Source organism: Aplidium turbinatum, chromosome 12 (assembly GCF_918807975.1).
Source record: "Aplidium turbinatum chromosome 12, kaAplTurb1.1, whole genome shotgun sequence".
Taxonomy (NCBI): domain Eukaryota; kingdom Metazoa; phylum Chordata; class Ascidiacea; order Aplousobranchia; family Polyclinidae; genus Aplidium; species Aplidium turbinatum.
In genome coordinates, this window is record NC_137483.1 from 16,541,098 (window position 1) to 16,566,494 (window position 25,397).

The following is a 25,397-nucleotide window of genomic DNA, read 5'->3' on the forward strand; positions in this document are numbered from 1 at the left end:
ACAGAAAATAGATTGCAAGATGAAATACATGCATGTGTTATTCATTAATGTTAATTTATTAACCCTTAGTATAGAAGGTTGGGCTCCTGGAGTCTTGCTCAGTTTGGGGGGGGGGAGGGGCTGTCGATTCTTCTTATGCTTTTGGAGTGATATCTCTGTCATTTTTTAAGACACGGTTTTAAAATTTGGGATTCACTTTGTAAAATTATTCACGCTGAGCATATCCGAAAATTAAAACTATGTGAATTTTAGAACTGCTCATATACGTTGAAATGTTGAGGTGACTTATGACTGTAATTGTAGCGTGAGTTTACACATTATTTTTTGGTAGAGTAATGAAGAACATGCATTGCAATGTTGTGATTAAATTTTTTTTACATAATTTTACATACAGCCAATTCCCTTGACGCTGTGAAACAGTTAGGAGGGCCAAATTAATTACTTTCATCCAGCTGGTGGGAAAATTTTGAACAATGGAATATGAAATATTTCAGAGGATGTGCTTAGAAATGCCTTATATCTCTCAATTTATAATCTTTATTTGCTCAAAATTTTAGCTCAATAGAGGTGAATAAAAGTTAGGGAAAGTCAATAAATCTCGTAGTCGCAGCCTCAGTGGTTTTAGAGATACAACTGTTGATACAATAAAGTTGAATTGACAGCCCCCCCCCAACCTTCAAAGGGTTAAAGGGCCGCAATTTGGCCACCCCCTGCTATAGCCTATGCCTAATCATCAGTTGAATGCTTTTAAACTTTAGGCATTAGTTTTCAAAATACCTTTACTGCCTTTGTTGATGGCTTTTCAACCAATAGTTCGCTGCTGAATCGCTTCAGAATAAGTCTGACACAGCATTAAAAAAAAACAATACAATAGTGTGTAGAAAAATCTATGACCCTATCAATGCAAATGGTTTCAAATCAAGAAGAATTCCAATTGTGAAGTAATAAATATATTGTACCTGGTTAGAGGCAGATCAAAAGCTGCAAAACTTTTTCTTTGCCTCACTCTCACTGTGGCTGAATAACTTACGTCATCGCAACTACGTTGGGCCTGGTCTATACGCAATGCACTGCAAGGACAGGTCTAGTCAGGTAGTCTACCTTAAAACTTTGCAAATACACCGTGAATAAAAATACTTCTTTGTATTTTAGAAGGGGACGATCGCCCCAATGGCTCTTCTTGGGTCTGTCACAGATGCACTTTGAAGGGGTAGGTGATCTAAAAACCAGGAGGGATTGTTCATTGGTTACCTATGTTAAAAATCAGCGAAAATAAGCTCGATCACTTTGTGACGAGCATAGTTGGTGAGAGCCAACTGAAAAACTTTTAATTGTGGTGCTGAGACAGACCATGCGGTCAGTGGAGAAATTACTACTGAGTTGTTGTAAATTGTTATTTTGGGCTTAAACTTTGCAATAACACAATAGGTCAATAATGTTTTCTTCAGATGAAATTTAACAAATCAAATCCAGGCAAAGTGTCATTGCAAAGTTTAAGCCCAAAATAACAATTTATGACGATTTAATTGCACCATTGCACCTGTTACTCTTCCACTGACATAAAGCAACAAAATTTATTTTCAATTCAAACTGTGAGTGAAGTACGTAGTCGATTGTAATTTGTTAAATTTTGATTTGATTTGTTAAATTTCATCTGAAGAAAACATTATTGACCTATTGTGTTATTCGCTTATGCTCAATTATTTCTTATTTACAATCTATTTAATTTCTTTCTCAATTTACACGGTCACATTGAGCTAGTTTTGTGCAGCCTATCATTTTTGTAATACTGTACTGAAAATGTTTTTGCTTGTACGCTACTATTTATTGGCTTGAACTCTTATTGGTTGCACTGAAGTTTAAACGCGCTTGCTACAAGAATTTATTGAATCAAAAGTTTTCTTTTTTTTCTAATATTTTTAAACATCCGAAATAAAGTTTATAATTGAACTATCAGAACGTCAGCCTATCTTGTTTCAACGCAATTTGCCGATGCTTGACACTTGTCACAAGAACAGGGAAACAGCTGACTCGATGACTGATATAGTCTTTCGCTGCTTCTGTCTGTTGTGGTATCCAGATTGCTATGGTGCTATTTTATTCGTGTTGTGCATAATTGTACCGTACTATTCTCGCAACAGACGAAATAAAATATTTCTCTCTTCTCATACAACTCTAATCTCGATCACAACTTTTAATAGCACCAGCTCTCATCTACTTCTATTTAATAACTTCAACTTCAATTCAACTCTCAATCAATAATGATCTCAATAATAATCTCCATCTCTATATATATTACGCAAATTATGCCACTATTTATAGCAAGATTGTTTTGACCGGTAACTTCTAGAAAGTACCATAATATTGCATCAGAAAAACTCATCGTTCCTGGTCAAGTTTTACTACCCGTAAACATCTTTGTGACGTCATAACAACCTACTACCTGACAAATTGTTCGATCAAGTTGGAGACCTTCTAATCTTGCACGTATGCAGAATCTTCTAGAAATAGTACATTACATAATAAGAATTTTGCAATCAAAGATCACTATAGGACAGTAACCGATAATAACATTTCGTAAGAATTATACAATTAAAACAGCACGCTTAGTCAAGACGCATAATGTAGCCTGTCGCGAAGCTTCGCATATTGATTGTGACAGCAGCTTGTGGCTTTTCCAAATTTTTTAAAACTTTAGTACAAATCTTCAACAGCAAGAGGTGTTCAGTTTTTGGATTTTGAAAACTAAGGAAATTTAACTCCTTTCGAAAATCGGGGAAATACTATATAGGCTTACACAAACACAATGGTGTAAATGGCATGTTTTATAGCCTAGCCTAGCCTACATTAAACTTCTTTGACTCAAAATAATTACTTACATGCATTTGAACGTTGTTTTATTAGTTTTAATACGGTAATCGCATAAAAAAAACTAGTACGAGCAGGATTTTCAAAAGCAAAGTTTTCTCGAGACTAAAAAAGATATTTAGGAAGCTATGTGTATTTAGGCTACAATAACAATAACTGCATCACGTGTTTTAACTTAGTGTTTTAGCTTTTTGCGTACAATATTTTTTTTCTTTTCAAATCAAGTATAAACAGACATTGCTGAGAAACACCACAACATTTAACATTATAACACACAAGAATGAAATCAAGCTAACGTTTTAGGCTACACAGATAGCCTTTATCAAGCCTAAATGAAAATATTGCTGTGTATAAGAAGTAGGCTACTTGAAAGACATACAGTATAACAAAAATATGGTCTGGTTTTATTTTTCTTCTTGCTTTATTCTCGCTTCAAGTGAAGTTGCTAGTGCAGATTGCAGTTCTCCACATCACTCTGTCAGCAGCATCTTCCTCTTTCACTCCTACTATTTCCACACAATCTCTCCATCTTTTTTTTGGCCATCCCCTCTTTCTTTTACCAAATTCCAATTGTCTTATCCTTCTTCCGACATAATCTTCGTCTCTCCTTACAACGTGGCCCAACCATTTAAGGCGTGTCTCTCTCAGCTTGTCATCTAGCTTTCCAACCTGCATCGTTCTCATGGTCTGGTCTTATACTGTACAATGTAATAATTTCTTTTAGGCTTGATAAAGGGCTGCATGTGTAGCCTAAGTTCGCTTTATTTTAGTTTTGCTTGATATAATGTTAAATCAGTGGTTCTCAACCTTTTTGTCTTGGTGGACTCTTTTTGGTGCCTTCGAAGCAGTCGCGGACCGCTAAAAATGTCTAACTTATTTGAAATTTTTGTATATCGCGTCTCCTTTTGGAATCATTATGTTACAGTACATAAGTTTCGAAGCAACACACTTAAAAGAATTTGCTGAATTCGCAAATCGCAACGCACTTGACGATTGATGAGATTGACGAAATTGTGTTATGACTTATGAGCTATGTAGGCACACAGGATCAAAAATCTGTAATTTATGCTCATTTGATGTTTTTCTATTAATTTTATCAAAATTTAATAGAATACTTGCGACCGTTACAAAGAGTTTCTCCCTTTTTTTATTTGTATTCAATATTAATTTGTTATAATCGCAGTCATTGCAAAACTTTGATTGGGAATAGACTGCTGACGAACGTTTGCATTTCCAAGTTCATCATTGATCAACGATCTGCTGTCTCAAAAGAATTAAGTTGAACATAGCCATCATAGCCTTATTAAAAGGTTGAAGTCATTTATATGATATTTTTAGTTAAAAAACCAAACCTTTGTGCCATGTCTTTTGCAATTTCAAACGACATGTGCGTTGCGACTTACAGTTTGAGAATCACTGTAGGATAATACATAAACAAAGCACAAACAATTTTTAAATTTCGTAATTTAGCAATCATGCTGAAAACTCGGAAACTTTTGCGGACCCTCTGAAATCGCTTCACGAACCCCTGGTTGAGAAAACCACCGTGTTAAATGCTATGGTGTTGCTCAGCTATGTCTATATATGACTAAAAAAATGTAGCCTCTCAACCCAAATTATAAATCAAACAAGACATATTAATTTTTTTTTAAATATTTTTGAGAGAGCCAAATTTCGGAATATCACAAGAATCTTTCTTCTGAAACTGGAAACTGGAAAATCACAAACTCATCTAATTTTGGGAATTCCGCTACAGTTTTATAAAAATTCAAACTTTAAGTAAATGTATGTAGGCCTAAATGTCACTTTTATGATGCAAATCGTATTAAAAAAGGACCCAGTGTCGGCATTATCCGTTTAGAGAACCAACTCCTTTTCTGTCTTCCATTGTTAGTTGCAATCTTGAGCGTGGTGGACTACAACTTGCACAATCAAGTCAATCTGCTTATGGCGTCACAAATTCAAAGAGAAACCAACATTGTTCTTTTGAAACAAAATAAAGAAATATGTTTTTGCCTTTGAAATCTTTTATGTCAAATTGGTTTAAGATTGAGGAAGCGTCTTGATGAACGTTGCTCGTATGCACGTGCATTTCAAACCGCGGTATTCCAGTTGTTTGATTTATTTACATGCAATGCTAAATAGGCTACGTGAAAAATTACAATGTTTAGCTGGCAATGTAGCCTCCTTAACATGTTCAAGCATCGCTTATGCTGCCAGATTAAGTTTTTCCACAGCATTTCTACAACTGCGGTTTAGTCACTATTCAGTTCAAGGTAGGCTAACACTCTATCACCACTAAAGCAGATGTATTTCGTATTGTTTTTTTTCCCTTTGACCTTTTGATACAATACTTAGAAAATTTGCAGTTAAAAAGAAAAAAGTTGTAAAAAGTTGCATTTTAAAATTCCTGGAAACAGCATAAAACATTTTATAACATAGGTTTTGCATATTTTTGATGCTGCTCAGAATCATTAAAAAAAGTTAAAAAAAAGTTGCGCTGCTAAGAATCGCTTAAAACGGAAATAAAATTTTGTCCTTATTTGGCAAAATTTGCAATATTGCTTGCTAAAAGCTTTGTTTATGTTATGGGTAAGCTGCTCTGTAAACTCCTTAAATCTACAGTACATAGGCCTACTGTATACAAGAAACAAGTTTTGATAGAAAAACTATTTCTGTTTACAATGGCCTATACGCAGTAATATCTTCTCGGTGCTACAGAATGGCATTAGAATTTCACTTGATTTGCTGAAGACACGCGTACAAGCAACTGTGATCATTTGAACATTTAACGAGCTTCGAAAAGCAGGGCCGGATTAAGACGGGGGCTGATGGGGCTGCAGCCCCAGGCCTACCAAAAAAAAAATAGGCCTACCGATAACAACTTACTAAGAGCAACTGACATAGTACTTATTAGCAGGATTGAAAGAATAAAGGACGAAAATCATGGAACGAATGCTAACTGTGTAAACCAGTGGTTCTTAAATAGAGGGCACGCCTCCCCAGGGGGGCGTCAGCTAATTTCCAAGGGGGCACGAGACCTAGCGTGCTCTACAACTTTATCTCTGGTTTTAACTCACGCAAACATCTCACTTACAAATTAATGTACTTATAAGCAGAATTTATGATGTCATAGTTTTTCATAAAACTAGTCGGGCGCTGCAGGATAGCAAAATTACTTTGAATAAGGCAACAAATTTGCTTCAGGGCCTACATGACTTTTGTTCAAACATAAAGATCCCAATTTCAAGAATTCGAAGAAAAGGGTAGAGTATTAGTGGCTATCATTATTATATTGAAGAAATTTCAAGAAAGAAGAGAAGAAAAGTATGCTTGGATACTGGATAGCGAAGGCGGATCTGAAGACACATCACTTGATCCATCGAGCAGATTCATAGTAGACTCATATTTGCCACTCATTCACCAAATTATTTTGTGTATGAAATCCCGAATTGCAGCATACCATCGTCTTCAAATAAGATTTTCATTTCGGGCGGAATTAAACTGTAAAATTGAAGAGAGTGCTAAAACATTGCTTCACTAATATCCAGATGACCTAGAATTAGATTCTAGAAGAATCACTGCCTGAAGACATGATTTATTTTACTGCACTGCTAAAACAACACTATTTTAACAGCGAATGCAGCAAAGAAACTCAAATGTTTAGATTCATCAATGGAAATGAGTTTATGTATGCATTTCTTAACGTATCTGTTGTAACAAGAATGTATCTTTGTCTGATGACTTCTCATTGTTCGAGCAAGCGCTCATTTTTAGTGCTTAAAAGAGAAAAGAATCAACTACGTTCATTCATGGACCAGAAAAGGTTGCATTCCTTAGCTCTTCTCTGCATTGAAAACAAAATTTTGAAGCAAATAGACACCGATAATGTTATTAACAGCTTAGCTTTGTCTAAATCCAAAAAACATGCATTTGAATGTGTTAAGTAGGCTAAATAGGCTACTGCACTTCGGGTATAAATTTTGTTATTTTATTTTAATTGTGATTGGTACCGTAGCCTACAATGAGGGGAATGAAATATAGGCCTCAGATTTCCATACAGCCCCAGGTCCATCAAAACCTTAATCCGGCCCTGTCGAAAAGTATAAAGGACAGCGTACGGAAATTGGGTATCGATATTTTTACATTTTTTACTATTTATCTTGAAATTTTGCTTGAATTCGTGATGAAACATTATTATTGTTATTTTTTTTAAATATCATGATTTCCTTACAGGTTTCATGATTTTCATGAGTTTTCATGATACAATATCATGATTTCCTTACATTTATTTTGTACAATAAATGTGAATCTATTTGCCATTTTAATCGAAAGCCATCGCAGAAGGTAAATTTTCTGACCAAAAATACTAACGATTGCTATAGAAACTGTAAAAATAAGATTTCTTGCAACGTAGGCTACACGTTTGAAAAGTAGGCTAAATCTGTATTCTGAAAAGTTCTGACAATTGTATAATGTTGAAATTCACAATCAACTTTCAGGCGCAGATAAGCTAATGCTCTGCATTCTTCATTCATCTTGAAATCTAATGCGGGAAAAATCACAAATTGTTTTAATTTAATATACTTTTTCACTTTGCACGGGCCTATATAGTTAGTTGCTGGAATCAACTGCTCACAAAAGAGGTGTGCATGTAACCTCACAATTGTTGATTTTTAAGTTTATGACAAACGCTTAACTTGTTTGGCCATAACTAAAAGTGATAAGATATCTTCATAGCATTTAGGTTAAGTTTTGTGAGCCTAGCATCTCATAGTGAGACTGATTCATCTAATAACTGGATATTTTTGCCCAAATATTTTTACCAACAACTACATTAATAGGATATAAAAAGGGACAAAAAACTTCATAAGTTTACCAGAACCCAGCAGGGTTTCAAAATTTACGATAAGGCTAGTAGGCTAGTGTTTGTAGGCTAGTGTAGGCTAGTGCTAGAGTAGGCTAGTGTTTAGGCCTATATTCTAATAAATATCTGCCATAAGCTTATCTCAGCTTGCCAAATGCATTATTTTACATTTACAGTCTGCAGATACTGAATCGAAATTTAACGTTCTGCCCAAACTTCAATACCAAGTACAAAAGTTTCCAAAATTGTCGGTGCTACATTTTACATTCAAAGAAAAATGTTAATGTATTTCATACGTAATGCAGCACTATAAATTTATTAAAGTAGTAGAATATTTGAAAACTTATGGTAAAAATTGATTTGTCCATATAACTACACATTTTTGCACAAAAGATTTTTACAAACAACTACATTAGTAGGATATTGAGAAAAAACAAAAAAAACTTCATAAAGTTACCAATATCCAGCAGGCTTTTAAATCTTACCCATGAAGAAATGCAGCCAACATGTTTGTGAATATCAGTAATAAGCTTACTTCTGTTCGCCAATTGTGCTCTTTTACATTTGTTTTTGCAATTGTGGAATGGAAACTTATCATTTTGCCCAAATGGCAATACCACATGGAATACTTTTCAAAATCGACGATAATACATTTTACACTCATTGAAAAATAATAATGCATCTCATAGATTATAACAGTTATGTAAAGTTTTTCAACTGGTGAGACGTTGAAACATCATGGTAAGATTGATTTGCCCAAATAACAGTATAAATGGAGTTTTTGCTCAAATTCGCAATTTTTTTTCTTCAGCGGGAGAGCAACGTCCCCCCCGTCCCTCCATCTCCTACGGCTATGCCTATAAAGTAGTAGTAAATGCGAATTTCCAAGTAAAAAATCAAGAAGTTAAAAAAGCAAAGAAGGTTTCAAAAATAGGAAAAATGCCTCCAGTGGAACTGGAAAATTTGCAAAGCATGCAAAATCACGAATGCATTTGCTATCTTTGGAACGAATGCAAAACTTTAAGTCAGTGATATCAGTTGATATCCAGCTAAATGAAGCAGTTCTCGAATTGAGAGGAGACAAGAACGAGAAAGCCACGAACATCTTGTGAAGGTAATATTCGACGTTATACGCCATTTAGCGAAGCAGAATGTCGCGTTTCGTAAACATGACGAATCAAGCTTATGTAAAAACAAGGGAAACTTTCTTGAAGAACTTCAGTGTCTGTCAAAATACCACAAACCTCTTATAGAAAAGCACCCTCAAAATGTGTCATACTTTTCTCATGTCAGCCAAAATGAGTTGTTCAGTATTTATAGCAGTATTGTAACTGATGCTATCTGCAATCAGGTGCGTGCTGCTAAGTAGGCTACTTCTCAATTGAATGCGATGAGGTAAAATCAAATAAAAATGCCTACATGTCTATCATAACACGTTATGTGGCAGATTTTCAAATACAAGAACGAAGTTTGAAGAACAGATATTCAGTTTGACTGGAAAATCTTTAGCGGATGTCATTGTAAAAGTTTTAGGAGATGTTAAACTTCCTTTGAAAGACCTAATGGACAACAGTTTTGATGGGGCCGCCAACATGTCAGGCAAGGATAAAGGTGTATAGTTCGCGTTTTGTCGCTTCTACCCTTTTCTCAACCTTTGCTATGTTGACGTGTATTGTTTTGATATGATGGTCAGAAATAAAAACAACTGAACTGAACTGATACCTAGTTGCAGCGGGTGCCAAACTGTCGATATACCGTATTTTTATTGTTTTGCACACCGATTAAATCTTGTGCTTGAGCACACTATTGCAACTGTGGAGACAGTCAAAATAACTTTTGAAACAATTGGTGACATTTAGCCTACCGCTTTATGAACTGTTCTCCCAAGAGAAATTCTTTGTATAAAAAACATTTGAAAAAGGAGGGAATTACGTCTGGAAAAAATGCATTGCACTCGGTATCTGATACTAGATGGTCTGCACGTTCAGATAATCTAGATGTTATTATTAATGTATATCCAGCACTGCTGTCAATGTTCTAACAAATGTCAAACGAAGGTAATGATGTAGCTACTGGTTTGTTGTTCCGCATTAAGCAAACTGGATTTGTTAAGTAAACAGTTTTTCTACACACTAATATCTTGTCTTTTACTGCTGTGCCAGACTTATTCTAAAGCTATTCAGTAGCGAACTATTGGTGGAAAAGCCATAAAAAAGGCAATAAAGGTAGTTTGAAAACTCATAGCTAAAGTTTGAAAGCATTCAACTGACGATTAGGCATAGGCTATAGCAGGGGGTGGCTAAATTGCGGCCCTCTAATAAGTTAGCATTAATGAATTACACATGCATTTATTCAATCTTGCAATCTATTTCTGCAAAACATACTGTTGTGTTGTGCATCATTTTATTTCACGATGAAGTTTGTAAACTTCGAACATCATTTAGTTTTGACAAACCAACTCTTGAAGGAACTGCTCCAATCATTTTCAACGTCATATCAGCCTGATTTCAAACATCTTGCAGCCCATGTGGAAACTCACAGTATCACCACTCAGCACAACATTATTATTCGCTAGCCTACATTTTACAGTGAGCGAATAAATTCGTATTTTTGATTTTTTGCTGTGTAGCTGCTTTTTTAAAACTAGATTTTCTGATATGCTGCTCCAACATGAAGCAGGTCTGCCCCGCCATTTTTTGGCACAGCCTACCCTGCATGTACCGGCTCAGTGGCTTGGTGGTTAGTGCGCCCGACTCTGAATCGGTAGGCATGGGTTCGATACCTTGTCGGGTCATACCAAAGACTTTTTAAAAATGATACTGAATTCAATTCCTGCTTGGCACTGAGCAATGGCAATGGAACGGATTCGGGTAGCCTAACCCGAATGTATTTACCCCAAATTATGTACTCAATTGCGCCTCTATACGGCTGCATTGACACTGTCTGCTTTGTTAAGCGCTAAGGAGCAACGCATTCTGCGATGGATACAGCGCTATATAAAAACAAGCATTATGATTATTATATCAGAGAGAGCGGTGGTTCTCAAACTTATTTAGCTTACTAATGTTCTTAATTTTTTGCATGTTTTGTTTAGATATTTAGGTACCAGCTGACTTTGGTGACGTTTTATTTTTTTGCTGCCAACCTTGTTGCGCAAATTATTTGTGTTTATTGTGTTTTTGTACTGTATATCAGGGGTGTGCAACCTTTATTACAAGAGGGCACAGTTTTTCTTCGCGGGCCGCACGTTGCACACCCCTGCTGTATATTATTGTTTATTTGCCGTCAGAACAAAATAAACCGATTGAATTGAACGAGCGTACCCCAGACACAATCAACTTTTAAAACAAAGAAAGTTGAAAAAAATAACTGTAGACCTACAAAGATTAATAACCACTAGTAGGTTAATAATAATCATTCTAATAATTAGTCAGTGCTAATCACGTCGGCTGTGTAGCCATAAGCATGCGGATGTGTCTTTAGAATCATATTTAAAGGCTTAACTGAAACGTAGAAACGAAGGTTGGCTTCCCAGTGGCGCCGGCAGGGGGGGGCAGGCGGGGCAGCTGCCCCCCCAATGTTTTGGGCATCACCTTTTTAATTTTTTTTTTATTATTACATATTAATATATATTTTTTTAATATTTGGATCCCAACCTGAAGTCAAGTCAAGTTTGCAAGGGGGGGGGGGGGGGGGGGGTTAGGGCTAGAAAGCTCTCTCTTCTATTTTAACTTTTTCTTTGTGCTGCAGTTATTATTATGATTTTGTGATTCTAGTCGCAGCCCAGCAGATTGGTTCTTGCTTAGGTTGGCTATTTCACTTTTAGTTGTGTATAATACATCATCTTTTACCTCATGCGGTTGTAATTCTTTAGCTCAGTTTAATTTGTTTGCTGCATAAGCATAAGGGTCATTTGCTTCCACAGTGTAACATCACTTTTGTGAAAATAAAAGTTGTGTGAGCGAAATCAAAACTTTCGTATCTGGAAATTAGGTTGTCTGTTGGGTTACAGAAAAACATTTACATTCTCCCTTTGTCTGCAGCGTCCGGAAAAAACAAGTCTATTAACTATCTTAGATTCTGACAGTTTTCAGACTCAAAAGGAGTCTATGCCACTTTTTGTCATACAGTGGAGCCCATATTTCTGAAATTGTGTTATATTTAACTTTTAACGCATCGAAAATAGCCTGTGTTGTCGGATTCTTTCCAGTTGATTAATTATTGCGAGATTACATTTGTGTATACATTGGCATAGCACAGTTTGACGTTGATTCTAATTTCTATGCTAAATGGGTTCACTTGTTTGTAAACGTATTTCTTTGTGTCAATTTCTCGAAAATTTGTTGTATTGTGAAATATTCAGCATAAACGTTAACGAACGCCTTTTTATGCAACTGTAACGTTTTTACATTCAGCATCAGGAATAACCTTTTTCCTAATCCATCGCTTCAAATAGAAGAACTTCGCATTATTTCTCAAATTCACCAATAATAGCTCAGCTAAGCGAACATTCCTTTGGGTCACGTAGTAATGGATAGAATTGTTTAGCAGTTTAGAAATAGATTACTGAATTTGTTAACTGAGCTATTGAAATGAACTCTTGATCGTAATTTAAGAAAGGTCATGTTAGATTTTCTGGAGTATTTGTTAATTATGATTCTATTTGAATAAGTCGTGATATAATGCTTAGGCGTATCACCTTGTAAATGAATTCTGGAAAAAGGTTTGTCAAATGTCAACAAATGAGGATTTTGTTAAATCGTACAATCAGTGTTCTTTATTTAGAGCAGTGATTCAGTAAATCTTACTATTTACCAACTAAAATTCTACAATGGACTTAAAAGATTATAAATTTGATCCTACCTTCCCTTTGCCAAAATGCCGTGAAGCATGTAATTATGTTATTAGTAGAGGACGAATTAAAACTGTCAAGGCCAACTATCCGAAAGTTAAAGGTAGAAAATTTCGCTCACAATGGTTTGATGACTATCTCTGGCTGGAGTGTTCAGAAACTAAGGATGCCGCATTTTGCTTTCCTTGTCGAGTGTTCAACAGCTTGGTATGTCCTATTAAGTGTTAATATTATTTAAAGTTTATTAAACTGCAATTATGCTCCACCGGTGTTAAATGATTATTTGTTCTTAATATTTTTTCTTCCTATCCACGAGGATTTCATGCACAATTGTATAAATTGTAAGACCTGCGTCCCCGTGAGGAAGATTGTACATTTTTTACATCGATTCAACGCCCTACAACGTTGAATCGATGTAAAAAGCAGCAGAATTAGCTGGCTGGGGTTTGTGTTTTAATTGATTATTTTTACTATAAGTGAAGCTTGTTTTCACGTCTAATAAACGAAGAAACATGTTGACTTTAACTGTAGCCTATTGTTCCGTCATACTGCATTTTTGGCATCTTAATAAGAAATATAAGAATTGTTCGCTAACTTTGTGTTTTAAATTTATCATTTGATATTGTGCATTCTCCTGATGAAATCTTCGTGGAAAGGAAAAAGAAATATTAAGAATAAAAAATAATTTGCAGAGCATTTATTGCAATTAAACTATGCCTGGTGGCCGTCACAGTAAATTTGTTCTATTAACTTTTATTGGCCTTAAAGTGCCTCTGACAGAAAAATAAATTTGCGAAATTTACCTAAGATATCAAAAAGGTGACGCTAACAAACTTTTCTGACCAGAAAATTGTAAAAAATATCAACAGGCTACTAAGTTACACGCTTGCAAACTTTCGTTGACATCGGCGAATCTGACACTCATTCTATTGCGAAAATAAAAACGGCAACTACGCTGTGACGTCACCGTAAGCTGGAAGGATACAATCTGTGGTGACTGGTGACTTGGTTAGGTATAGTACGGCCACTGCAAAACGTGAATGTGTGGGGCTTTGTTGGTCTAAAGCATGTGCAAATTAAGAATTACCGAAATAGAAAAGTGAACTTACTATTACTACCAGGTTTTGATCAAATAGGTTGAGTTTATTTTTATCAAACAGCATCTCAATTCAATTGAAATTGCAGTTTCATAGGGCTACAATTTTGATACTTTTTTATTTGTCCTAATCTGGCTATAGCCATTTGCAGTGTAACAACAGTATCTCACAAACAGTAGGCTACCTTTAATTTATGGTTGAGGCAATGCTTAAAAATTGCTGTTCATGTGTATTGTTGTATTTAAAAATATCTATCCCAAATTTCCTTGCCAACTGAAAGTATTAAATGCAATAATTCTCATTGTTCAGAGGCTTCTCATGTTGCCTCAATAGACTCTTTCTATAATATTATAACTGATGCTCTCAAAGCAGCTTCTGATAAAATCTTTGTTGGAGTAAAGAAGAAATGTAACATATTTTCTGTTCCTGGTTGGAATAATCATGTTAAGCAAGCTCATGCTACTGCCAGAGAAAGTTACATCATGTAGGTGAAAAATGGGAAACAGTGAAATGGTTAACTATATGAGTTGATGCAGAGCAAACGAAAGGAGTTTAAAAAAGCCTTTCGCCGTTGTAATCATGCCTCTGAACAACATAGAGCAAATGTGCTTGCCTCAGCACTCAACTTGGACAGCTCACAAGTCATTTTGGCAGAAAGTAAAAAAGTCTACTTGCAAAAAGAGTTCTCTTCCTGTACATGTTGGTGGAGCACAAGGTCCTGAAGCAATTGCTGAGATGTGAAAACATCATTACAGCTCCTTGCTAAATTCTAGCAAAACCAACACTGAAAAAGAATTTGTTAACTCATGTATTTCTTCTAGGGATAAATATTACAACTTTTGTTGCAACATGGACACAATTGGTTCCTTGCTTGTCAAACTGCCATAAACCGCGCTGCTGGTGCTGACAAAATTTCAGCTGAACATATTGTTTATGCTGATTATTTGTTTTTATATTAGTGTACTTTTTAATATATATGTGTCTTAGTCATGGCACTGTACCAAATTCTTGCTTGAACACTGTCTTAGTCCCGATTGTAAAGAATTTGAATGGCGACATTCAAGATTCAGGTAACTATAGACTTACTGCTCTAGCCACAGTAATCTCAAAACTGTTTGAACGTTTTATGTGAATCATCTATTGCCTTTCTGGAATACCAGTGACAATCAATTTGGGTTTAAGTCTGGTCATAGTACTGAAATGAGTGTTTTTTAATAAAACAACCAGTGTCCTCTTATATCAGTCATGACACTCCTGTATATTCTGTCTTTTTGGATGCTTCAAAAGCCTTCGACAAAGTCAATCATCATTTATTGTTTAAAACGCTTATCACACGTAACGTGCCTACTGCCTATCTATTTTGTTCGCTTATTGGAATACTGGTGACCTTTGTGCCTTTATAGTAAAAAAACCATGCAAGTGAGGTGGGAAGGTCACCTGTGCCAACCATTTACTGTGTCCAGCGGAGTCTGACAAGGTGGGGTGTTAAGCCCCTATCTTTTTGCCGTATATATATATTGATCAGCTTTCTTATCTCAATAAAACAAAAGTTGGTTGCTATGTTGGCAACTCTTGTCTAAATCATATTATGTTTCCTGATGACATTTGCTGCATCTCGCCTAGTTTGTGTGGCTTACAAAATTTGTTAGATGTTTGCCACATGTATGCTGTTGAACATGAAATTACTTTCAATTTTAAAAAGTCATTTGGTATGTTATTCTCCCCAAAAAACTTTTATCTTTTACGTGCTCCTCTGCTACATCTAGGTAATTCTGAAATTGTGTTTACAGACTCTGTAAAATATCTGGGTGTATTTATTGATAGTTCTCAGATGAAAATTATATTTCAAGGCAAGTACGCTCTCAGTACTGTGCTGCAAATAATGCAAAATCTCAATTTTTCTAAATGCTCACCCGCTGTAAAAAACAGTTTATTTCGTTCTTATTGTATGTCGTTTTACTTATCCCAGTTGTGGAACAAGTTTAGATCTTCTAGTATAAAACGATTACGTGTTGCTTACAATGACTCTTTCAGAATATTGCACAATTTGCCTCGTTAGGTCAGTGCCCGTGAATATCAAGTAATGAATAATGTAACTACGTTTGATGCTTTATTGAGGAAAAAACATGTTTTCGTTTATTAACCGATTGCATACACTCCTCAAATCGCTTTATATCAGACATGATGTCATCTGATTGTTTTTATCGTTCTGAATGCTTTCAATTCTTCCAACGCTCATTATATGTAAATTTGTGACAGTAGATAGCCTATTTAGTGAGCTTTTAAACCGACGGCATCCAAGGTGGCTCGCTGTGATCTTTGTGCATTTTCAGTTTGTGTATTACAGTATTTCGTTGTTTTGTTTTCGATGTGGACAGCTTTGTCTGACGCAAATAAATAATAAATAAATATGTGACAGTGTCAGTGACAAAGACCGTGTGGTTTCTTTTTACGCTTTCCCACAAAACAAGGTGCTGAGAAGAAAATGGTAGAAGTTTTCTTCAAGTGTTCGAAAGTAGGATGGGCCATACAAAACTAGTCATATATGTTCTCTTCACTTCGCTGAAGATGATTTTGTTAATACCACTCAAGTAAAAATGGGCTTGAGCAAACTTTACATTTTGAAGGAATTTGCCATAGGCTACCATCTATAACAGCAAAGATGCAACCAGTTGCTGATGATGATTTCAGCACTTCTAAACAACAACGTTTACAAAAACGTACCCTTGTACAGGTAAACTAGGCTTTTACATGTATAGACTCTGCTAGCCTATGTACGTACTGAGGGCACATTATGAGAGAGAGAGAACTTTTATTTATTATGAATAGTGATGATGAATTAAATATGAATGATGATTCGTACAATTTCTTCATTTTTCACTTCAAGTATATTTTAGGTTTTGTAGGAACGTATCCAGTACAGTTTTATTAAACTGTAAAAAACAACAGATCTTTGAAAAAAGCAACCGCTTGTACCAACTCCGACTAAACTGTGATCCAGCAATAACATCTAGGAAACGTATGTTTCATCCGTCGCTAAGAACGCCGACTTACAATGACGTAATACCACCAAAGTCGTCCCAGAGCAGTGAAATATGGAGTTTCGCCTGTGGTGGCGCTGCGGAGCCGTCGTTTGATGTAAATTACGCCCTAACCAGTCGAGCTACGAGGTTAACGTTAAAAAGTTTGCTAAGTATGATTCTGCGCAAGGAAATGCTTTAAAAAGTTACTATACTTGGATCCAACCTGTCAGGGGCACTTTAATGCTCGCAATGTCATAAGGCTACGGCTACGCAATACGCATATTGTGGCCGCCTCTGTGTCCTATCTTGACATCTGTATTTTGTAAGCATGGAAAAACGTTTTCACAGCGTTTCAGTGCAGTATTTGATAATTTTTCTATCAACTGACAGACTAGTCCAAATCATGAGGCATATTTAACTAACAGACTGTTGGATAATCAGAAAGTGCAGCTACGCAGAATTTCGCTAGCAATGGCAGTTGCAAGTCCCATACGGAATCAAACCGTGATTTATTTTTTTCAACAGATCAGACATGTCAAAAATGTAGGACTTTTGGTAGTCTATATTACAGTAGACTATAGCAGTAGAAAACAAGAGAAATTAAATAATATATCACTGTCTTGCATGTCTTGCACCAGTGGCGTAGCCAAGGGAGGGGGGTTGGGGGTTTCAACCTTTCAAATTGAATTTACGGATGTTAATAATTGTAAAGCTTTGGTAGAGAGTTTGCTTTATATTGTTTGCTTTGCTTTATATTGCGTAGTTTAATATATTGTTTGCAAGAAAAGCTTTAGCCTATGATGTAATTTCACGTCAAACTGTACAAGGATGCAAGCCATCTGTAACTGTTGAGATCGCTTGTTCGATATAGATTAACGTCTAAAAAGCTATTCGTTATACAAAACTTGAATATATCAGAAATAAAGTAACTTCATTCGCTCAAAGCTTTTTGTTTGACACTCATCAAGATGTATGACGTCTATGACGTTACATTTTCTAAACTTTGGGTTGACTTTAAAGCATAAAAGTTAGTGACTTACCGGAATAAGATCGTTTTTTGGATCAACTAAGGAGAAAATTGATAAATAATAAAACTGTAATAATCTCGCATAAAAAAAGCAAATCAACCTATGTCTCTAAAACAAAGTTTGCCTAATTTTAAACAAAACTGCATTAAAAGAGCGAGTTTTGCTAATACTAAACATTCAAATATCTCAGCCTGGAATTAGCAACAACAAAACATAGAGACTTAGCTTTATTTTCGAAAAATGCCGAAGAAAACATGATCTTATCCTTTTGCTATGCCACCAGACAGCACCATTTTACAGGAATATTCATACCCACAATTTTGTTGAAAATGCTCTCAGAATGCACCAAACTGAAAGTAATTTTTCAAAATTTTCTGGGGGAGGCCCCCCAGACCCCCCGTCGCTAAGTGTCGCCTTCGGCGAACACGCCATCGGGCTTCGCCCGCCGGCCGTCAACACCCCCTTTTCAAAATTCCTGACTACGCTACTGTCTTGCACTGTCAAAATTTTTCCCCCCCATTGTTGAAGGTCTGGCGGCGCCACTGTGGCTTCCTCGCCTTCTCGTCAACTTAATCTAAACCTTCAAAACACCGGCGTAAGCTGGATACGAATTGTGACTGAAGCGTTCATCTTTGTCATGCAAACTTTATTCTTTTCTAACTCTCAACTTGAAAGTATCTTTTGATATAATGTGTAACCCACGCCCCATATTACTGTATGTGTCATTGCTTTATATATCTCCAGGGCTGTATTATCTTGGTGTTCAAACAGTAAGGGTGTCGGGTGTTGTTTGACAAAGAGTTTTAAATTATTTGTATTATTGTTTTGATGTTTATCTACGGACTGAGAACGTTCCTTTGAGAGATCTATCTTGACAGTTTCTCATGCTTGCACATGCCTGACAGTTTTGCATGTGACAACAATTAAAACATACACAGAAGGAAAGACGAACCACAGGCAAATAATTGCCTGTTGAGAGACGGGTGATTACGCTTGATTCTTAGGACTTCAATGATCTTGGTTTGGCATTCAGATCTGCCTCGAGAGATAATTTTGAATTGGTCGATCGATACATTGTCAGTGCATGTTACACAAGAAGCGATGTGCTTTTTAATATAGTATCATGGACCTGTACGTAAATGCTTCACTGAATTTAATACTAAAATCCATGAGGCTCATGAAATCTTTCAATCCTTGCCCCAATAGGCAGCTGTTTGCCGCAGGTGCCTCCTATCTGCTAAATGTTTTCACGTCATTTTGAGTGATTAAGTTGTGTTTTTTCTTAGGCAATTAGGCGTCATGTGATTTTGTCTTTCCTTTGCCTTGCCGTTTCACTCTTATGCGTTTATTTTTTCGATTTTTGTGTATGTAGATCAGATCTGTTATTTCAATTTATGAAGAACACCAGTCAGTTGGTTACTTGAAAAGTGCTAACATGAGTATGGCCAAAAACGTTTGTAATGTTTACTTTTTTTCATGTTATTATGTTAAATTCCGTCTGGTTGTTAGGTTTTATTTGTCTATGGTTAAAAGAAGTCACCTCTCTACTAAATTGTACAATATGTAAACCAGTTAAAGTTACCTTTTTTTGTCTGTTTATCGAAATTATTCGCAAATGCTTTTCAGATTTTGATTTTTGACACGAAATTCGCGAAGCCTTGCTGATCTAATCTTGCAATTCATGTATCAATATTCACTTTCATACAGAAGAATTTACCTGTTTTATTATAAAGTTATTCAAGTTTATGTTGATAAGATTAAGCATGCGAAACACTATAACATGCTGCTGTACACATAAAATAAAATCGATATTTTATAACAGCGGTCATAAATGACCACTTGACTGTTTTAGGTTGTGAAAAAGTTTGGTAGTTCTAGTGTAAAAATTAACAAATTGTCGTGGTAGGTTTCTTGTATTGACAAGTTCTGGGCAAGTTAGCCCGTTGCTTTAAAAAGTCATTTCTGTACAGGTTTTTTGAATATTATTATTTCATTATCGACAAAAACCAGACTTTATTGTCCTTATTTGACCATTGCGAGGAGTGAGATTGAAACAAGGGTGTGGAAGAACAACACCCAAAAACTGGAAACAACTATATTTCCACTTCCTGGCTTGGCATTGTATGTTCTTCTTCCTAGTTCAGAATTTCCATTTTCTGGCTTGACATTTCCACTTCTCTTTTTAGCATTGCAATTGTCTGTTGAGCAGCAATGAGTCGCACATGACCTATGAAGTAACAAAATTTCAATTGAAAAGTGACATAACTTACACAGTGTTATCTATTCTAATAACTTCCGATTATCATAATCACTGACGCGAATTTTCTCTTTATATGACTGTTTTGGTGTGATCCCCAATGTTTCCGTCTAAAATGTTCCGTTTACAATAAACGGTCTCTCAATGTTACAACCAAGTAGCCAAGTGGTTTCTTAATTTTGCCACGTGGGGTCTGGTGGTCAACTGGCAATCTTACTGTCAAATGTTTTGGAATCCACTTTATTTTTTTACGTTTTTGGAAATCGTATCAAGTAGGCCTAATAAGAAATATTGTTCTCCAGCTACAATACGCGATTTAGTCTAACCACTCCGTACAATGTGTAGGATAGAGGTGGAAAATTTTTATATTGATTAATTAGTATAAGCCATTGTATGACCACAAACTCTTTTTTTACATTACAAACTAAGAATGTGCAGTAGCCTACTGCAATGGTGAATGCCACGTTTAAATTATTTTGTGCAAGGCTATCAAAATCTTAGTGTTTCAAAGCAGCTTCAGTTATTACAACTAAAATCGTGTAGACTTAATGGGGTGTAATCCTTGAAGGAAAATCATTAACGTTTGCAAACATGTTGCATTGCCATTTGTAGCGTCGTTTTGTGCACTATAATTGCGTTTGAAATCTATTTTTCAATCAGTTTTGACCAAACTTGCAACAAGGCCCAAACTTTTCTATACGAATGTTCAAAAAGCTATCTACTTTTTTCAGTCTGAACAACTCCATCAATGTTTTTTGCAGCAAATAACTGTGTGTACACCTGAACAACAGCATATCCTGCTGTTGGTTATCTCAACCGTAGCTACAGTTACAGCTATTTGTCCAGCACCAGCTGTCAAGTTTAAAATGTGTTCAAAAGATTGTTTTTGCATTACAACCTTGATTAAAAGTTTTGCTTGAGACATAACTATTGTATTTATTTTAGCAGCTTTTAGGTTTTAAACAAAACAGAAAAATGACTTTCAAATTTTGTTTTGAAGGCTTCAAATAAAAATTTAAAAACCTCTTCTCAAATACATACTCGACTCTTGGAGAAACGGACGAGAACCGTTGTTGGCTTCGGATTTGGCTTCGAAATGCCGATGTGATCTGACTGCAAGTGACAGCGGAGCATCGACCGTTTCTGACGCACTGGCCAACCACATACGGGACTGTAATGTAGTTGTCAAAAATAAGCAATAAAAACTTTTAGATAGTACTCAACATGTTCTTTTTACATGAATCCGAATTTTAAGAGAATATTGTAATAATGAACGCTTTAGCCAAGATTTGAATTTGACATTCATCAATCCATAGCATAATATTTGATTTCAAACTATTGAAAATTTATTTCAATAAAATGTAGCAAAAGGTAAGATTTTTATATCTTCACATGCTAAAATTCAACAGCGAACAACGTAGGTCCATAGAGAAGTTCAATCCTAAGCTCGATTAGACTATTTTTAGTCACAATTGATGTAGGGTATGTTTGCTTGTCTAGGAATAAAATTGTTTGACACAAAAATTGTGTGAAATTTAAAAGAATACGGTATTGTTTTAAACTAATTTTTTATTGCTTTATAAACATGAAACGAAAATTATCGCACAAAATCTTTTACAATCAAAAGCATGCTCAAGTTTAGAGTGGTTAACCTTGTGCCATTCGAAACAAAGAATTACCAGTTATTTAAGTTTGAAATTGTTCAAAATTAAAATATACTAACACTTTTTCAAATGAAATGTTAAAAAATATTTTGTAAAAGATTTCTTTTTATTTCAAACCATTTTTGATCAACTAAATTTGTTTTGTTTTGACTGCCGACATTTGCTTCATCAAGTTCAAGTTACCAGTCAAAGGAAAGTCAGCTTCAAACATAAAAACGTAAATTACATTACAAGCAGAAACAAAGTTTTATAGCAGGGCAAAGAATCAATTGTAATACACAGCAGTAAAACATATAATCGTTTTGGACTAAGTGAAAAGGTATGTAGACTAGTGTATTACTCATGCTTGTTAGCTGTGAGAAGTCTACCTGATAGTCCACTGACTCGTACTTGAAAGTCCACCCTTAAGCATTCATTTCCAACACCAGTACAATCTACCGTCGTGAAGCGACTTTGAACAGGTCCACTTCCAGGTATTTCAGCAAAAAACTGAAGACCACTTTGACATCTTCGAGCCCCCGATACCATTGGTAATGTTGTCGAGGGTGTGACGACAGGGGTGGGAAATATGCCTTCGGCAGGGGCATTGCAATTATTTGTAGAACAACAATAGGTCTTGCAAGAACTGAAACAGAATTTAATAAAAATAACAGCTAATCAGATAGCTTAACGGAATTATTATGTCAGCTTAGGGTACATGTTTTTCTATAGCATAGAAACTCCAATAGAGCCTACGTTACATCAAAGATTTAGAAAAAGTAGGCTACAAGATGTCCAGCTTACTGCCAAAGGTTTGATAAAATTTGTTTAAATTTTTTACACAAATTATATTTTGTTGTGATCTAAGTGCTTGGCCATTGAAAGCTACCGTGGAAGCAATGCTGGAACGATTTGTTAATAATAATAACATAATATTAATAATCATGTAGCCTATTATTTTACTTCAAACGCAACAGCATATAGTAAGCTACACTGCTACCACAAGTGCAACTCAACAGATATCTCCAAGCAGCGAAAGAACGTCTGGTCATCGAGTCTCATTATTTTATCTTGCGATACCCAGACACGCGCTCTCGAGCAGTGTCGAACCGACGACCATTGCATTCGTTTTTACCATTCTGCTTGCCGTTCTCAACTACACTGCTTGGTTCGTCAACCACGTCACTAATCGTTTTGTTCATGAAAAAGTTTTCACTGAGCAACTGACACAAAGCATTTTATTTTAAATGTTTAAAGGAAATTTAGAAAGCATGTTACATTTATGCGAAACTAATGCATAGCCTTCACATGGGTTTCCTTTCTGGTTTCCAGTTCTTTAGATAAGTTCACAAGCATCATTGCATTGATAAGTTAATAAAGAAACATTTCAAAATATTTTTGTGGATTTGCACATTTTGCAGTAGCTTGACATAAGCAACTTCAGACAACTATTGCAAAAATATAAAAAAGCTTTGATTGCCTTATTAAAAAGCAACTTTGCATTTGTATTAGGAAGTTGTAGAAATGTGACAATTTTTTTTGTTTAGCGAACGTTTTAATGCTTGCAGTAAGTGGGACACTTCCTGCTTTTGCAAATCTCCACGTTAAATAATATAACCTGTCAGTGACTTTTAAGATTATATGTAAATACATTTATCAGGATATGACTTGCAATAATCGTATTGGTAACATATTTTCCCCAAACAAACTGCCTAAATGCTTATTCGTGCTAGAATGTTACTCAGGTCATCCTGATATCTACAGTAAGTTTGCAAATTTGTAAAGCAGGTGGTTTCTCTTTCGTTTGGCGCAGCAAAATGCAAAAACAGCTAAATATTATATTCATTGGTTAGGCTATAGTAAAGAAGATGACACAGATTTTAACTGTTACATAAAATGCCATAAAATTGCATTAATTGCAAGAACTGCAAGTTGCACAAAATAGTGCATTTGCTGCAGGCTCTTTATTTGGCAATTTTATATTGAAGGACTAATTGCGTTGTATTGTGTAAAAATAGCAAAATCTTATACATTTTGTTTATTTGCAACTGCGTGTCATGTTGATTTGGACAATTTCATAAAAAAGTACTCAGAATCATGACAATTTAATATAATTAAAGCTACAAGGAAAATTAAAGCTATTTAATTATTTTAAATCTGAATGGGTTATTACTTTTATGAAACCATCCAAATTATTATGCAGTTTTCAAAAACCAACGAACCTTATTTCATTTATTTACACTACTGTTAGTGGGCTTATTAAGATTAACGGATAATTTCGGCTAAATCAACATTTAACTTACTGAATCACTGCAGAAGTTTGAAGTTGCTGTCGAACTCTTGATGTGATTTGACTGCATGTGACGGAAGAGCATCCACCACTGGGAACGCACTGACCAACAACATACGGTACTGAAACATAGTAGAACGTGGTTATCAGAAAAATACATTCTCAAACTAAGTAGTTTAGGCTATGGACAATGGGGTATTTGTATTTCCATGTATTGTCCACGGGGCAAGTAGCCTATAACTGAATAAACCCATTGTCCATTGAAAACACGATAGCTGTAATTTTCATAATTTTAACTTTAAATACTGTGAGGAGAATGTGCGACCGATAACGCAACACAGCTCATTATTACTATCTACAGAAAATAAAGATCTCTTTTTTATAATGAAATGAAATGGAATGAACTTGCCAAAAAGTTTGAAATCACGCTTGTTGCAAATATAGAACTGAGATTTCAATTTCCTTTATTGCTAAGGCTAATAATAGTGCTTTTTAAGTACGCAGGACAGCCGAGTTAGTTTGGATAATTTTTAAAAAGTATGTGAATAGTTGCAGTCGGTTACGCAGATAAAACGAAAATTTTAAGGGGTAAAAGCAACTGTTGGTGGAGCAAATAGTGTTTGAAATAAAAAAAAAATTTAAATATCGCGACGAATACAGCCAACAGTTATGAAACGTCATTTGACACTTAATGCAATGTCATTAAAACGTTGTAAGAGTATTAAAAACATTTTGGAAAAGTGCAAGATTACAATTTCGGGGGCGATTGCTCCCGGAAGCCATCCCCATGGCTACGTTCCTAGTTACACTTGCTATACCTGTTAATCTTCCTTGAATGGTAGCTGTAAAGTCGACGCGAAGACATTGACTTCCAAAACCGGAGCAGGTGACCGTGGACAGCTCGCTGGTAATTGGACCTACACCTTCAGCGCTTATGGAAAACTGGACGCCACTTTTGCATCGCAGACCTTCTGTTTGCGCAAGTGCAAACACAAGAAAAACTACTGAGCATAACATTTTATTCAATTCAGTTTTTGAAAAGATTTAAAGAATTGTATTTGGCAGTGGCCTACAACTCTGACAAAAAAAGATTTAGTCAAAAGACGTAGGCTACATTTCAATTTATATTTCCATCAACATAAAAGTAGTCTTGTCCTGGTTTACCGCTTCAGCTGCAAGTATGATTGTATTTTCATCTCCACAAGTGGTGAAAAAAGTTGTTTGGAAACGAGAAGTATGGAATGGAAACCGGCGATATGTAGCCTAATAAAGCACTAGAGTAACAATTACTTAACTTCTTTTTTAAATGTTATAAAATTAATCATGAAACCTTTTTGCTTTAAAGCGCACTTGATGGATTTTGACTCAAATACAGAAAACAACTCAACCTTTAGATTTATCCATAAAAATAAGTTCTTGCAGCCCATGCACAGTATTCTGTTAATATTTTTGTTGTTATTGCCTGACATTCA

At 35.4% G+C, this 25,397-nt stretch overlaps 1 protein-coding gene across 1 annotated transcript; it reads right to left on the reverse strand.

The window, feature by feature from the left end:
- Positions 1-19,439: 19,439 nt before the first annotated feature.
- On the reverse strand, positions 19,440-24,998 carry LOC145781208 (uncharacterized). Its single transcript, XM_082592988.1, has 5 exons — positions 24,744-24,998; positions 23,939-24,047; positions 22,025-22,281; positions 21,034-21,163; positions 19,440-19,962 (listed from the first exon to the last, which is right to left on the reverse strand). The coding sequence occupies exons 1-5, from the start codon at positions 24,940-24,942 to the stop codon at positions 19,758-19,760; spliced, it is 900 nt and encodes a 299-aa protein (XP_082449114.1). The 5' UTR covers positions 24,943-24,998; the 3' UTR covers positions 19,440-19,757.
- Between the last annotated feature and the right edge of the window lie 399 nt (positions 24,999-25,397).